We start from the raw sequence: 15921 nt of genomic DNA on the forward strand, positions 1-15921 counted from the left end.
ACCTAATGATCAATTCTCAGCAGCTTTGGACATAGGGTTTTCTTTCCTTCTAACTCTTGCTTCCCTTGGCTTCCAGGACATTCTATCTCTCTGGATGCTTCTTTTTAAATTACATCTTTGTTGATTTCTCTTCATCTTCCAGCCATCCTTGAGTCCCTTCTCTTTCTACACGTGGATGATCTTAAACAGCCCTGTAGCTTTAAATACTATCCATCTGCTGATAATTCTTAAATAATATCTTCAGCAAAAACCCTGCCCCAAACTGAGGCTGCCATGTTTAGCTGCCTATGGGATGGCTGCACTTGATGTCAAATAGGCATCTTGAGCTCAGTATGACTAACAATGAACTACTTCTCCTCCAAAATCTATTCCTCCTGTTTCCCCCGCCTGAGCTAATGACAACTCCATCCTTCCATGGGCTTAAGGTAAAGACTCTTGGAGTCATCCTTAATGTCTTTCTCACATTCCATAAGCACATTCTGTCGAAATATATACAAAAGTTGACCACTTTTCACCATATGCACTGCTGCCACTCTTGTCCAAGGTAACGCCTTCCCTCACCTGGTGAATCACCCGGTCTTCCCAAATGTTCTCCAGCTTCAGCCTTGCCCCTTTCAGTCTGCTCTCTGTATGACAGCTGAGTGACCTGTAAAACCCAACGTCAGACCATGTTATTCATGACACCAATGACAACCCCTCCACATCACTTCAGTCAAAGCCAAGTTGTTCCTAACAGTGCCCTGTGTGGCCTCTTCCTTCGACATGGTAAGCACGTTCCTGCCTGGACCCCTTGCACTCGTTGGTCTATGTAGGGACCAACAGGGGTTCGTGACCTTTTGGGTGTGTGGTGGACTCTTTCTGAGTGTATGATCTTTAAATTCATAAAAAAAGTTCTACAAATTATAAAGAAAATCAATTATATTGAAATATAAGTCTCAAAATATTTAAAAATGCAAAATATAGTAATGTATGTGCTTTATTGATTCATTAAATCACAGCATAATGATGATGTAGTGATGAATATAATATTTTAAGGTATTTGCAACAACTGTAATGTGATATGAAAATATCTGTGATTTTTACTAGCAACAATGTCACAGGTGCTGCTAATATCACCAATTTGTTGTCTGCATTCATAATTGAAGAACATGCTATATTTTAATTAGAGAAAATAAAGATGCAATTGTTTTTCTCATCAAAGGTCCAGATCCCCTGCGTTCTATCCATAGACCTATGGAAGGGAGGGTCCAGAGGGTCCAGGTTAAGAAGCCTGGGCTTAGAATGCTCTCCCCCACGTACCCGCATGTATATATACAGTCACATACAACTCACTACATCTTCTTTTGCTTAAGAATCACATTCTTGGGCTGGGGTTGTAGCTCAGCGATAGAGCGCTTGCCTAGCACGCGTGAGGCACTGGGTTCGATCCCTGGCACCACATTAAAAAGAAAAAAACTAAATAAAATAAAGGTATTTAAAAACTCATTCTCGGTGAAGTCTCCCCTGACCATTCTATTTAAAATTGTACCCCTACTCTCTATATTCCCCTTTCCTGCTTAATTCTTCCCTATATCACTTAATTATCTTCAAACATATACATTTCTCATTTATTTTTAATTTACTTATTGCTCTTTCCATTAGAAAGAAAGTTCTATGACACTAGGTACTTGTGTCTGTTTCATCTGCGCTGTGTCAAAGGTTGACACTTTTCTAGAGTGGTGTCTGGCATACAGAAGTCACTCAGTAAGTACTGTTGAAAATAATGATTACATCTGTATAACCTGTGTCTTCTCATTTTTCTCCTGCAAAAAGTTAATGAATGATTTGTGAGACTTTTAATAAAGATTAAGAAGTTATAATTATCTTCATCACTATCATTTTGTTAACACTTCCAAGATTAACATTAAACAGTGGCAGAGAGCTGCAGATTTCTTAGCATTCTGAATACACTTCCAGTCCTAAGTGTTGTCCAAGGACTCTTTGGGGGCCTGGGTTTCACCCCAGGTCAGGGAACTATCTCAGAAGCAAAGTGCCACTCATAAAACTTCCTTGCCAAAAGAGCAGCAGACTCTCCCAACCCCAATAAAATCAATAATAATAATACTTTTTATTTCTGGCAACCCTATAGGGTCTCAAAGTCAGCTACCACTTACTAGCTATGTGATTGTTAACAAGTTACTAAACTTTTCTGAACAGGTAAGATGGGATTTTTTGTAGGAATAAAATGGAATGGCCCCCCAGAGGATGCAGTACAGAGCAGGTGCTCTTTAAGGATCATCCACACCCTCTTCCACCTCAGCAGGTCACTTTATAACTGCTTGCCAATGCATTTTCCCATTCATGCTCTGTTCCTGATGGCCAAGGAGGAGTGGCCTGTCCTGTCTTCCAAGGCATGTAAACCCCCTGCAACTTGACCGAACCAAAACAGCCCCTTTAGACTGTCTCTGTAAATTGTCCAACCCCTGATATGTGGCTGAGACTTTTGTCTGAACCTTGACCATGAAGACCACCACGTATCACAGTTTTCTTTCCTGACCTTCCTTGTATTCACACTGGGAGTTCTTGTACACATCCTCATGGAGGGAAAGATGAAAATAATCATCCTGAAGTTTCCAATGTGTAGAGCTTTCAGAGAGGGCTTTCACCCTTCCCCCAGAGAAATGCAGGCACAAGGCAGAAGGGGAGAGTGTGTGACAGCTCAGAGGTAGAGCACTTACCTAGCATGTGCAAAGCTCTGGATTTAATCCAGGCACCAGAACCAACAAACAAAAAGGGGGAAGGGACCAACAAACAAAAAGGGGGAAGGGTCAAAGTACTCAACGTACTCCTGTGCACTATGCATTTGAGTCTGGTTCTGCTTTACACATTCAGCATGTATGTGTGCATATATGTGTGTGCGTGGGTGCACATGACCTCAGGAATCTTCTACCGCCTCATTCTAGGAAGAGATAAAATAGACCCAGAGAGATGAATAAACTGACCCACATCACACATCTTCAGAACTGCAAAGTCAGGAACTGAATGCTTCTAGCCTCCAACACCTGTTTCCAGGCACTAACCTTGGCCTGGAAAAATTCTACCAACTGACCACTGTGAGCCAGAGCCAGGTCTAACTTTGAGGTGATATTGAGTCCCTCTTCTTGCCAGACAAGCCACCTCACACTTTGTGAATGAAGGCCATGTTGCAGTGACTCCCTTTGAGCTCATATTTCTTTCTTGTTGCAAAAAGTGCTTATTTCAGCACCCATCAACTCCCTCTTTGTTGTGTAGACAATCCGCCCTGTCGGATTTGAGCTGTTATTATGAGTTTGTTTATTATTAGATTTATTTCTCCTATAAGCAAATGTGTTCTCAACAGTCCATGGGGGAATCTTCTTAATTGTCACATAAATGTCATCTTATGTAAACTGAATATTTATGTTTTCGTGGAAGCGGGTGGAGGGGAAAGGAAGAATAAACAACCTTCAGTCTTGGAGAGGGAAAGGGATTCACAACTCACCCACATGCCTTCAAGACCAAAAGGTGAATTTAAAAGAATCTTGGGATCATCTTGGAGGGGCAGCTAAGAGGGCGGGGGGGGGGGGGGGGGGGAGAAAAAGCTGGCAACTATGCCATGGGGATGTTGGGCAGGCTCCCGTATCTCCCCAAAACCTCCACCCAAGGCCAGACCACTTCGCTGGCTGGGGGCATTTCGAGGAGGCTGAAGGTTGCCCCCAACCCTCCCCGTCCAGGAGGCAAGCCCTTCTCCTTCCTAGAGAGAAGGTGAGCACCGCGGGCGCAGCGGGTTAGGTGGGTGTGGTCCGCGGCTCTGGGAACCGACCCAAGGCCCCGCCACCGCCTGCTAGCCGCCCGACAGCCCGCCCGCCTGGCGAGCGCAGGCTCTTCTTCCAGAAACTGCGAGGATCCAAGCGCACTGTTTGTGCACCACAAGGTCAAGTCGGGAAGTGGAGCCGGAGGAGGAGGGGCGATGAGGCGAAGGGTGGGGAGGGGGGAGCCCCGCTTCTTCGCCAAGTGCCAGCCCTTGGAAGTTGCCCCTCAGTTTTTAACCCTTTAGGGGGAATGGGCGGGACGAGAAAGGGGGAAGGGGTTGCCCCGAGGCAAACTCCTGCAGGACCCAGGACTTGCAGTCACCCAGCCACCCATCACCGCGTTCTTCACCCTCCGGAAATACGGGGCAGCTGCGGGCGCCAGGAGGCACCCGAGAGGGGGGAGGGGGCGACGAGCCCAAGAGGGACCCTCTCTACGGACCGCCCCTCTTTTCGTGAGGTCGCCTACAATTTCAAGTTTCCCCTGCCCGGGATGTTAGTTTCCATTTGGAGTGGGTGGGCGAGGAGGGCTGCGCCCCCTCCCCCAGACTAGTGCGCGCCCCTCCCCTCCGCTCCTGCCAGCACTTTCTGCTCACTTCTGGCGCTGCAAAACGCCACGCGATTTATTCGATTCACATTTTAAAACCAGCGATTCGGAAACGGGGCCGAGGGCGAGGGTCTTCCAGCGCTGGAGTCCCGGGGGGCGGGGTGCTCAGTGCAAACCTCGTTTCCTCCGCGAGTGTCGCCTCCAGGCTGTTATTTGCAAAGAAACGTCTTTTTGACGCAGGGAGAAATGGCAAATTTTAAGTACGTCATTAATATGGCGCCAAAAGATTTTTTTAAGTATAAGCTTGCTATTTTTTTTTTTAAGGTTGCGGGGGGCGCCGCCCGGGTCTGGGGCGCGAAGGGGGCGGGGTGTGAGCAGAAAGTGTGAGTGAGAGTGGAGGGGCGGGGTATGTGTGTGAGTGTGTGAAGTGTGAGCAGACCTGATGGGACTTGCACGGGCGCAGCCGCCGCTCGGGCCCGGCCCTGGGGACAGGGAGGGCTGGGGGCGCCCCAGAGTCCAAGAGGAGTCGGGGCCCCGCTGCAGGCAGGCGGGGGGCCGGGCAGGGCACCCTCCCCCCGGGGCCCGCAACGCTACCTGGAACCGCCGCGGGAGCCAAACAACTGGGGGGGGGGGGGGGAGGCGGTGACGGGGGGTGTCGGGAGCGGAGATCCGAGTGAATAAGAAAAAAGTGGCTACTCCCCCTCCCTCGCTCCTCCTGCCCGCCCCCACCCCACCCCCACCCCAACACATTTTTTTTTTCTAAAGAGATCACAAGGAAGTCTTGGTTTAAAAAGAAACAGAAACATACACAGGGGGTTGGTGAATGGTGCCGACCGCGGCCATCGCAGTTGGAGGCTTTTTTTTGGGGGGGTGAGTAGCGTCCATGGAGTTACTTTGCTCCCACTCCTAGCGGCACCAGCTCGAGTCTGGCGGGCTAACAGTCCCCAGCAGGGGCGCGGGGCTGGGGACGCCGCGGGCACGGCCGCCTCCCTCGCCACGACCCCGGATGGATGCGCGCCCCCCGCCCTCCCGCGCCGGCCCCAGGAGCTCCTGGTTTCGGGAGCATCCTTCCCGCGCCGGCCCCCGCCGCGGCGCGTAGCCGAGGGCAGCGCCCCTCGGGAGGGCACCGCGGAGCAAGGTAAGATCCAGCCCCCGGTGGCTGGGCCCTGCGCATCTCCACGGCATTATTTTGTGTTTTTGCAACAGATCTGCCAGCGCTCTCTCTCTTGCTCGCTCGCTCCCTCTCTCTCTTGCTGGCTGCCTGTTCTAGGAAGCCAGCGCGGGGGGTGGGGGGGATGCACAGCACTGGGGAGAGAGATTGCGCATGTTGGTCAGTCGTGTTTTAAAGAGTACAGTGCGGGGAGGCTGAGAGGGGCGCATGCAACAACAACTTTTGGAAGGGTGAGCCTGGCGACCTTCTTTATTAATGACTGCGGCAAAGCGCCCCTGGGCCGGCGAGGGGGCGCGGGAGGGCGGGGGCGCGAAGAGGTTGCAACTTGCCCCGCGGGCTCCGGCCGGTTGGAGGGGCTGCGGCGGGAGAGGGGTGCGGGGGGAGGCCGAGCGTCCGGGGTCGGGGGTTCGGAGAACCTGGAGCTATCTGCCCTCCTGTCGTCCTGAGTTTCATTTTGTTGATACGCAGCACGTCCAGCCGCCGAACCGGGCTGAGCCGGTGCACATGACCCAGCGCTGGGCTCACGTGCAGCCGGTCCGGTCCCAGACACCTTCCGGGGGCTACCGCCTCCGCCCGGCGCCCCCTCTCCGGGTTGGGTGCACGCGGGCGCTGCACGCGGGGGCAGCATGTTTGGCTCCTGGGCTCAGGGGCGCTGCACAAATTAGACAGTTTTTTTGGAGGGTCGGGGGATACCCTTTACAGGTGAGTGTGGAGGGTGCGCAGCCCTGGCGCCTGGGGCGCGGGCTGGGGTCGGGGACAGCACCCCCACAACCCCTCCAGGGCTGCGCGGGAGTCCGGCGGGGGAGAAGCGCTGGGAGAGTGGAAATGTACCGGCGGCAGCCGGAGCGGCGGGTGCGCGCCCGCGGGGCGACGGCAGGGGGCGTGGCCCTTGTTTACCTTCTCCCAACTCTGCCGGTTCGCGTCCCGCTCCGGGGACGACTCCGCAGTCCCCTGCCCTCCGCCTCCGCCCTTATGCCCTGGGTGGTATGGGGAAGGTGCTGGCAGGCTGCCGACCCTGCCTGGGATGCACACACCTGACCCCCAAATGAGCGACATTGCAGCCCCCGCCCCCACAGAGCACTGCTGCAGTCCCTCCACCGGATCCCCGGCCCCGCCCCGCCCCCGGCAGTGGCATCTTCCCGGCCTCACCTCCTTCCTCCCTCTCCCTCCCTCCTTCCCACCCACTCGCCTGCGCCTGCGGAGCGGCTCCCGCCCGCCTTCTCCCCGCCTGGGTGCAGACTTGTGGCTCCCCACGGTCCCTTCCCGCCCATCCCTGGGTCTTGAGGCACCCCCTTCTCTGGCCAAGGGATGAGAGGGGGTCAGCTTGGCGGTTCGTAGCTGTTCCGCCGGATGATGAGGATGTCTGTGAGACAAGCAGGAAGGCTTCACTCTAGCTTCCAGAGGCCCAGCCCCCCAATCCTGTCCCCTACTACACACCGCTGCCCTGCTCTCCCTCCCCAACCCCCACCTCTGGGTCTGAGTGCCCTTCCCGTAGTCTCCTAGACCCCTCCCCCGCCCGAGGCGACCAGCCCACCCACCTCCCGGCGCCGCCCCGGGTCCGAACCGCCTCTTGCCCTTCCTTCGCCTGGGCTGGAGCACCCCGCAGCTACCTCGGGCTCCTCCTCCAGGCTCCCGCGGTCGGAATCACGCCGGCGCGCCTCCAGCCTGCGATCCCGCGTATTGCCTCCAGGGGCGGGCTGGAGGCGCGCGCAAGCCCCCTTCTAATCCCCTTAGCCACTGAGGCCGGGCCGGGGCACTTTTTTCACCAGCTTGGCCGCCAGCCTCGTGCAGGGTGTTGGGGAGGGGAAGGGGGAGGGGCGCCGGCTTGCTTTTGCCAAGGGCACTTTGCAGCCGGCGTCCGTGGTCTCTGCAGATTTCTACACCACACCCCTGCATCTAACACCTCCGGCTAATATTTTGCGGGGTTCGGAGGCACAAAGTTTTATCCAGAGGCAGTTTGTAGGGGGTCATCGAAAGGGGTCATGTTTGTATCCAGAGCAGTGCCAAAGAAACTAGGAGGGTCCTAGCCCCTTCATTGGAAGGTGGAGGTCCCCCGAGCCCAGACAAGCTGGATACTCCCTAAACATTTATGTTTGCAAACCTAGTCCTGGGCCTTGGGAAGTGGTAGGATCTCCTGGCCCCTCCTTCCAGGGTGGCACTGACTCCCTCTTCTCACTGGTAAAATTCCCAGTAGAACATTTGGCAAAAGGGCCAGACAGAGAGCTGCCAACCGGGCCTGGCCCTGTTTCCTGGGTTCCTAGGGTGCTGGGTTCTCCCCTACCCTGACTTCCTTTCTCACCTTAGGGCCCCAAACGAACGCACTATCCCTCCTGTCCCGTCTTCTTCAGGCGGGTTGGGACTCGCAGAGAGATCTTCCAAGCAGAGGAGGAAAATAACAACAGAATAACTGTAAGGGGGGAAGGAATGAGTAATAAAGCTGACCCAGGCAGGGAGGAGGGCTTTCATGTTTAAGCGATGCTATTTGCTTTTTAGGTCACAGACTGCAAAAACAGGCTTTGATCCAAAGTGGGCGAATAATTTATTGAGAAAGTTAGCATGGTAGGAGGGGAAAAAAGAAAAGCTTGTTTGATCTGGAGCCTTCTCAGTTGTCCCAAGTGCTGTTGGCTGTTGTTTTGAGTGGAAAAGCATTTGGTTCCCCAGCAAATGCCTCTCAGAGGGAACTCCTCACTCCAAGCAGTGAATGTTGGTTTTGCAACTGTTTGACCAAGGGTCTCCCCAGCACTTTTGGAGATGAAGTGTTTAAGGACCGAGTTGTTTGGGCTCTGGATGCAGCAAATGTTTCCAGAATGTTTTCCTATCCAATGTGCTTTTCCTTTCCTTAAGTTGCTTAGTTAGATGGCCAGTAACATCCATCCAGGACTGTCAGAAATACCATCCACTTAGCTCTCATTAACAGGTGATGGAGGAAATGCAACTTCTTAGGCCCCGAGGCACCTTGGATTCTTGAAGTTAGGCTTTTGACACTGATTCCTACATCTTTGAGGTTGTGGGCAGGGTGTCTGGTTATAACCATTGTTTCTGTTAACAGGGAGGTGGTTGTCTTTATGTTCATTACCCAGTCAGAGACTTCCTTGCAGTAGGCTGCTTGGGAAACTCACAGTTTTTTCATTAGGTCAGAATTGGGGAGAGGATACCTTACCCTGCCCCCCCACATAGGGCTCCTACCCTTGTGGCTCAAAGGGTGACAATTGGAGGTCCCAGATAAAAACTTAGGAAGTTAGAGAGGTTGGTTCTGGGGTTCTAGATGGTCCTCTTAGTCTCCTCTCAGTAGTTTAGAATACCCCAACCACACTTTGGAAATTGGAGGTTATATATACACATTAGCCCTTTGGGGATGGTGTATCCTCTCTGGAGTCACAGCCTAGATTTGAATCCTGGCTACATGATCGTCTACTGTGATAGTGGTTCTGGGCCTCAGTTTCTTCATCTACCAATGGGGTTAATAACAGTTGAGGATCCTGTTAAAAAGTCTAAACCACGAGGTGTGGTGGTAGCACATGCCTGTAATTTCATTGACTCAGCTCCTGCCAAGGCTGAGCCACAAGGATCTTGAGTTCAAGACCATCCCGGGCAATTTGGTGAGACCCTCAGCAACTTAGTGAGACCCTATCTCAAAATAAAAATAAAAAGGACTGGGGAGGTAGCTCAGTGAGAAAGCACTCCTGGGTTCCATCCCCAGTACCAAAAATTAAAAAGGAGAAAAAGAGAAAAAAGACTCAGTCCAGAACTGGTAAAGTGCTTGCCTAGCATGTGCAAGGCCCCAGTACTGGCGGGGGGAAATATCTAAACTCAAAGCTAGGCATGTGGTAAGCACTTGATTAGTATTAGTTTTTCTTACTGTTCTTTCTAATGACTTGGGGAGGGTCTCAGTGCAGCTTTGGCCTGCTCTCTCACCTTTAGGCTAGGCCAGAGAGCCAGCTCCCTTCTCCAAAGAAGAGGTCAGAAGGGTCCTCCAGTTACCACTGGGCAGCCACATACTGGAATGAAGGGATGGAGCTTTGCCCTCTCTGAGGTGAAGAGTAGGGTGAGGAAGTACTAAAAACAAAGTCCTTTTCATTCTCTCTGGATCCCTTTGGTGTGTCCCCAACTGCTTTGGAGAGTTGGTATGGCAGCACATTTTAGGAAAGCTGGGTCCCTTTGGGACCCTTGGAATTGCAGGTGGACAGTGATGGTGTTAGAAGAGGGTTTAAGCTTCCCTCGGCTTGGAGAAGCAGGATTGAGGATTGCAGGCAGTAGTTCTTTACCCCGTGTGCACAAAATCATTTTTGTAACGGCAATTTACTGTCCCCAAGAAGGCATTAAAGTTAATGAGAGATAGGAAAGAGTGGGGCTTTGACCCCGGTTTCAAGCGATTTAAAAGTGTGTAGTCTTGTTTTCTGAATGTCTGGCCTTCCCGACACAAGGAGGCTCTGAGGACAGGTTTTCCAGCCGAAATATCATTAAATTGTATTAGCATCTTATTACACACACGCCTTAGTGGTCTGCCTCAGACAGGGAGAGTTTTTGTTTCTCTTTGAAAGATTGTGTCTGGAATGGTAAATTGCCTGCTTGAAAGCCCTTTTCCCCCCTTTTTTAAGGAGGACGACGAAATCCTGCTGTGTGTGGTGGCGGGCAGGGCAGGCCTGGTGGCCCCTGGAGAGGAGAGGCCGGAGGCCAGGTTGGGGTGTTTTAACTGCCCAGGGAGGACTGCAGTAGCAGACCTGAAAGGCCCACTGTTCCCAGGGTCAGCTGGAAGGGCGTTAATGGAGGCCCAGGGTGTTTATTTGAGTTTATTTGCGGAGAAGTCTTTAAAGGGGGCTGGCATTGGGCAGTGGTGTTCCAGGGCCAGACCTGAGGCCCCCACTAAGACTGATGGCCAGGGCTGCCAAGAAAACATCTGCCACCAAATTGCTGCCCTATTACTGAGTTGACATTGATCATTAGCCAGGAGCCCAACCAAATAAAGCCTCGTGGAAAATGTGTAAGGTCAAGACAGGGAAGGCAGGCTGTGAAAACAGGCCGGAATCTTGGACTGGGGTATTTGTTCCTGCAAGCCACAGACGGGCCAGCTGGGCTGTGTGGTCCCCACATTTCTGGAGGAAGGGGACAAGAGCACACTCAGCACTCCCTATTTTGAACTTGGGCGCGGTGTGATGGAGTTGTTGGGATCCCTGCAGGGATCTAAACAGACACGCTCCTTACACACTCCCGAGGAGAACAGCCAGCAAGTAGCTCAACAAACACAGCTGTGATGGTGCCCTGGAGGCCTTGAGTGACTGCATGGCCAAGTTCTTTAGATAGGGTGACACAGATGATGTTTAAGCCCACACCTGGAGGATGAAGAGTCAGACAAGCATAGAACATATGGAACATTCCAGGCAGAGGGTACAGCTTGTGTCTCAAAGCATGGGATCTTGGGCTTGTTTGAGGAAATGAAAGAAGGCCCCTGTGGCTATAAAGTGGTGAGGAAGGGGATCATGGTGAACGTGAACTTGTCAAAGTGGGCAGGAGCCAGATTGTGTAGGCTCTTGTGGTCAGGAGTTTGCAATTGGTCCTTTGATCAGGAGGAAGCCTTTGAAAGATTTTCAGTAGGGGCATGCTGGGATCTGATTCATGCTTTTTAAAGATCACTCTGGCTGCTGTGTGGAGTCCTGGATTATGGGGGGACAGTAGTGAAAGCTAGGAAATGAGCAAGAGGTGAGATGGGTTTAGATGGGTGTGGTGATAATAGAGGTGGGAAAAAGTGTATTCTGGGGTGAGCTCATGGGTCTTGCCATGGTTTAGCTGTGGGTGGAGGATGCACAGAGACTGGGCTGCTGCTCTATTGAAGGTGCTCCAGGGCACACAGTCCTGAAGGAGAGCTTCCAGCCTGTGTCCCCTTTGGGGTCCTATAGGAGTTGTAAATGGCAAGGAAAAGGAGAGACCCTTCTTGCTTAGACTGTCCTTTATAGATTCAATTTCAGTGTTCTGCCCCTAAAAAGCAGGTGCCTTGTGATACTGAGGGCATCTCCCAGAGCAGACTTTGCCCTTGGGAGAGATTGGAGGGGCCAGTGGAAAGAGAAAAACAGAGGCCAACATGAAGGCACCTCCACCTCCCACTTTTGCATCCTTGGTGTTGGGCTTTGGTAAAGGAGTCCTCTCTGTCCCTTTTGTTGGGTTAAAGGAGAGGTTGATTTGTGGGACAGTGGGCTGGCTCACAGGGGCCAGGTCTCATTTGGGGCTTTGGTAGCCACTATGACAGTAAGGGCTCACTTGAGGCAGGGAGGCCTTTTGCATGGACTTAGTTCAAAGGAAAGAAGCTTCACTCACAAACAGGGAACTCTGAAGCCTAGTTATTATTCTAATTAAGTCACCACAAAATCTGTTCCCTAATAACTGCCTCCAGTGGGGCAGTCCCAACAGAGAACCATTCCCTGGTTACTCTTAGGGTGTTCTCATGGAGGACAGGTTAGACGGGACATGGGTCTGCCTGCCTGTTGGTCCTTGGGCAGTAGGACATAGTATTGTGAGACAGGTATGGACAGTCATGGAGCCTGCCCTGGGGCTCTTCCATGCTGTATAGGGTCACTGTACCCTCTGTCCAAGGGGGTTCCAGCTGGCCACTGGCAGGATTCTCCTCCCTAGTCCAAGGCTGCCATGGTATTAATAACTAGCACCTGTATGGAACTCCAGCCCCGCTGTGCCAAGGGCTATATGCTGTTCTCATTTCGTCTCACTGATTCTGGCCCATGAATGTGTTTAGTTTGGCCCTCTCAAAGTGTTTCAGAAATTTAAAATGTTGCCAATATTTTAAGTTCAGGAGATCTATGTAAAAATCTAGATCCAGTTTTACCTCTTAGGAGGTATGTCTTTGCCAAAGTCCCTGGCCTAGGAAGTGATAGGGCTAGGATTTGAATTCAATACCCCTGAATCCACAGCTCCTGCTCCTCACACCTCAGGCCAAGGTCTTCCACATGTTAAGAATATGCTGTACCACTGAACAATACCTTGAGCCCCCACAGCTTCTGCTTTTGTTAATGTTGTGGGATCCCCTGGTTTGGAAGTACCGTCTTTGCTGAAAACAGAGAAATGGAATTCCTGCACAGGATTGCAGGAGAATACAGGTGGGTGCATTTATAGCGCCTCTCCCTCTTCTGCCCCACCAGTGACAGGGCTGGGCCGGGCTGGGCAAGATGTGGATTCTGTTGAAGTCACCCTTTTATTCTTGACACAGACCCTGGAGGGCAGGGAGGATCGCAGCATAGAGGCAGAGAAGTCTGAAGGTCAACAAGAGTGTGGTCTCCTGTGTCAAATATAAGCACTGTCAATCTTGAGCAAGTCACCCAATTTCTGCTTCAGTTTCCTCATCTGTAAAAGCAAGATGGCCATCATATTCACGTGCAGTTAAGGGCTCTTCTGAGGGCTCAGTGAGGTCCCACTGTACCAGAGTATCCCCTCCTGCCCAAGAAGTGCTTAGCAGTCTTGCTGTTTACCTCCTACATCCCTGCTGCTTGCACTACCAGGTATCCCTTGGTCCCCCACCCTCTGAAGAGAATACTTTGCACCTTTGGAACTGAGTAGCTAGCAGCCTTAGTGAGCTTTCCTGCCTTTCTGTTGAGGGACACCTCTATCCACACAGGTGGATAGAAGCTCCTAGCTGAGGTCAGGTACAAGGCAGAAGGGTCATCCTGGTCCAGAGATCTGAGTAGTCACACCCGGCCTTACTGAATAAGTGGTCCCTCGTCTCTGTAGGACTGTGGTAAGATGGGGCACCCGAGGGCTCAGTAGGATCACTATGGTTAGGGGCAAAGAGGCTAATTGGCTTGCAGATAGGCTGGGCCATAGGGCATGCTTCCTGAGGACAGACCCCACTCCCTCCCTGTCTTTGGCTGTGGGCAATGAGGTCATTCCAGAACTAACAAATATGGCAGGGCAGAAAGTGCCCTGGCCTCTGCACTCCATCCTCATGTGAGGACTTGGCTGCAGAGCAGCTGTGACACCCTGAGCAGGTTATCAAGCCACCCAGGGCTCTGCGGGATTAAGAGGAAGAAAAGAGGATGGGAAAGGGTTTCCAACAAGCAGAACTGATGGTTTGCACGTAGGCAGATTACTTGGCTCCAGGATCAGACCTGCATTCAAATCTCAGTTTAGCCAGTTACCAGCAGGCACACTGAGCCTCACCTGTAAACAGAGCTAGGAGCTCTCAAGCTCATTAGATTGTGTCAGGAACACAAAATACTGTAGATAAAGGGTGAACCCTGAGGTCTGTGTGCGAGAACTACCCTTAGTATCTTGAAGTTAGGTATTCCCATTAAGATAAAGTTTTATCTGGGGAGGACAATGAGGCATAGGAGAGCCAGGCAGTCCTGCCCAGGGTCATTCACTCTTGGTCTGTATCTCAGGGTCCTACCCACATCTCTGTTTCCACATCCTGCTCGCAGCCAGTTTCAGGATTGTACCCTCAGTGCTGGCTTGTGTCTTACTCAGATAGTACAGTGTTCCTGAAAGACTCAATCTTGCTCACCCCCAGTGGGGTCACCGGGGATACTCAGGAGACCTCTGCTATGTGAGTGGGTTTCTGATGAGCCTGACTTTCCACTGGGACTGAACAGGTCATGGTCACTGTTCATTCTGGAGCTGCTGACCCTCCCAGTTCTTCCTCTGTCCTGTTTGATCAGACTTCTTTTTTTTTTTTTTTTTGCGCTGGGGACTGAACCCAGGGCCTTGTGCTTGCAAGGCAAGCACTCTACCAAGTGAGCTATCTCCCCGGCCCTTGATCAGACTTCTGATCATCCCCACTGCTGGGCCTCTGCGGATGGGTAGGGAAAGGTTGGCTGAGAAGAAGACTAGGAAGGGGCAGAGCCTTATTCTCTTTTCTCTGCATGGGAGGGAGTGTGGAGAGGTAGAGAATGGGGTGGTTTTCTGAAAGTTTGAGGATTTTCCAAAGTTTTCATGAATGTAATGGACCTTTCTGCCTTTTGTTGCAGATGGAAGAGAAGAGGCGAAAATACTCCATCAGCAGCGACAACTCTGACACCAGTGACAGTAAGTCCTTCCAGTTTGCAACTCCTACAGGGGAAGCATTTGAATGATGATCAGGCCCACAGGCCCCAATGGATGGAGGCTGCCCCATGGTCTTAGCCCAATCCAGGGCATGTTGATGAAAACATAAATCAAGTCAGATTTCTTTGCTCCTGAGGTGGTCCCTGCACCTTACTGTGTCCTCCAGGGCCCTCTGTGTCCTTCATGCTACCTGTGGTTGGAGCAGATCAACTCCCTGTGAGGCCTTTGCATTTGCTACTTCTGACTGCTCAAAGAAGAAGTTTCTTTGGCCTTCCTGTGGAGTCAGGGCCCTTTTAGGAAGTCCCTGCTTAATGTTGAAAACAGGTCACTCTTTATAATTATCGGATAAGTATCATTTTCTAACCAGAGATAAATTTGATAAAAGGGCGCTTGTCTTGCTCTCTGCTGTATGCCCAGCTCTAATTCTCCAGCTTCTAATTCTGGCATACTGTAGGTGCTTAGTAAATGTTGGCTAAAGAAATTAATGAAAAAGCCCAACTTTATGGAATCTTGGCAGTAGAATCGCAGGCTCGTGCACAGGGTGGGTACCTTGGTGTGGAGCAGGTATGTTGTTGAGGAGATGATGAAGTTTAGGGAGCCACCTCTGAAGTTTGGAGCAGAGAAGGGAGGGAGATTCATGCCAGCCAAGAGCGCTTCTCCAGTGTGAGGTCATGAGCAGCTCTTCTCAGATGGCCCAGGAAGCCAGGCTTGCCTGTTGGAGTCAAGAGTTCCATCTGCTGTGGGTAGGAGGGACACCCTTGCAGGAAGATCCCACGTAGCATCAGTTGTCTTGTGGAGGCCCAGGCAGGGAGGCAGGCCTAATGCCCTATACCTCTAGACCTGTTTTCTCACACAAACATTTGTGGTAAACAAATAGGATTAATGGGATCCGTAAGGCCCTTCCTCTTTCCCAAAGCTCCACAGCCCCCAAGAGCCCAAGGGTAGATGTATCAGGATGGTCATTCAGGTTCTTGTCACTTTCCAATCTCTAGGTCTCATTCGCTGTCCTTTGGGCTTGGCTCTAGTTTCAGCCTGGCTGGTCTGTCTCCCATGCAGCAGATCACAGCACGCGCGCGCGTGCACACACACACACACACACACACTGCTGTGGCTGGCTCAGTGGAACCAGGAACCACGTCCTCTGCTTCTCCCTTTTGTTTAAGCAATGGAACTCTGTGAGAGGACCAGGCACCTACAAGGCAGGCATCTGGGTTTTTGAGCCCTGTGCCTGCATCAGGCCTGGCCAGGCCTAGGCTCACTGCCTCCCCACAAGCTCCTATGCCCACTGTAGCTGCTGCTTTTGTTCAACCAAAGCCTTGGATCTCCCTGTGGCCCTTGTTGCTTTTTTGACTCAT

General features: G+C 51.8%; 2 protein-coding genes across 7 annotated transcripts in view; one reads left to right on the forward strand and one right to left on the reverse strand.

The window, feature by feature from the left end:
* The window catches only part of LOC306663738 (uncharacterized protein), an 80593-nt gene extending 72095 nt beyond the window's left edge, over positions 1-8498 (reverse strand). Inside the window, exons 1-4 of one of the 2 annotated variants that reach the window (XR_013764511.1) lie at positions 7063-8498; positions 6714-6887; positions 6422-6558; positions 6038-6176 (exon numbers count right to left, since the gene is read on the reverse strand). The gene's annotated coding sequence lies outside the window, so the exon portion shown is untranslated. Of the gene's footprint in view, positions 1-561; positions 647-6037; positions 6177-6421; positions 6559-6713; positions 6888-7062 lie in introns of those variants that run through there. The other variant, XM_079144307.1, reaches the window with a different exon arrangement.
* Positions 3839-15921, forward strand: part of JADE2 (jade family PHD finger 2) — a 51389-nt gene continuing 39306 nt past the window's right edge. The window contains exons 1-3 of one of the 5 annotated variants that reach the window (XM_079144129.1): positions 5102-5491; positions 7829-7907; positions 14491-14548. In XM_079144129.1, coding sequence (XP_079000255.1) covers positions 5364-5491; positions 7829-7907; positions 14491-14548 — 265 coding nt within the window. In that variant the 5' untranslated portion in view covers positions 5102-5363. Of the gene's footprint in view, positions 3932-5101; positions 5492-5670; positions 5755-7828; positions 7908-8531; positions 12628-14490; positions 14549-15921 lie in introns of those variants that run through there. The other 4 variants (XM_079144127.1, XM_079144125.1, XM_079144126.1 and 1 more) reach the window with 4 other exon arrangements.

This window comes from Sciurus vulgaris (assembly GCF_902686455.1).
Source record: "Sciurus vulgaris genome assembly, chromosome: 6".
NCBI lineage: Eukaryota > Metazoa > Chordata > Mammalia > Rodentia > Sciuridae > Sciurus > Sciurus vulgaris.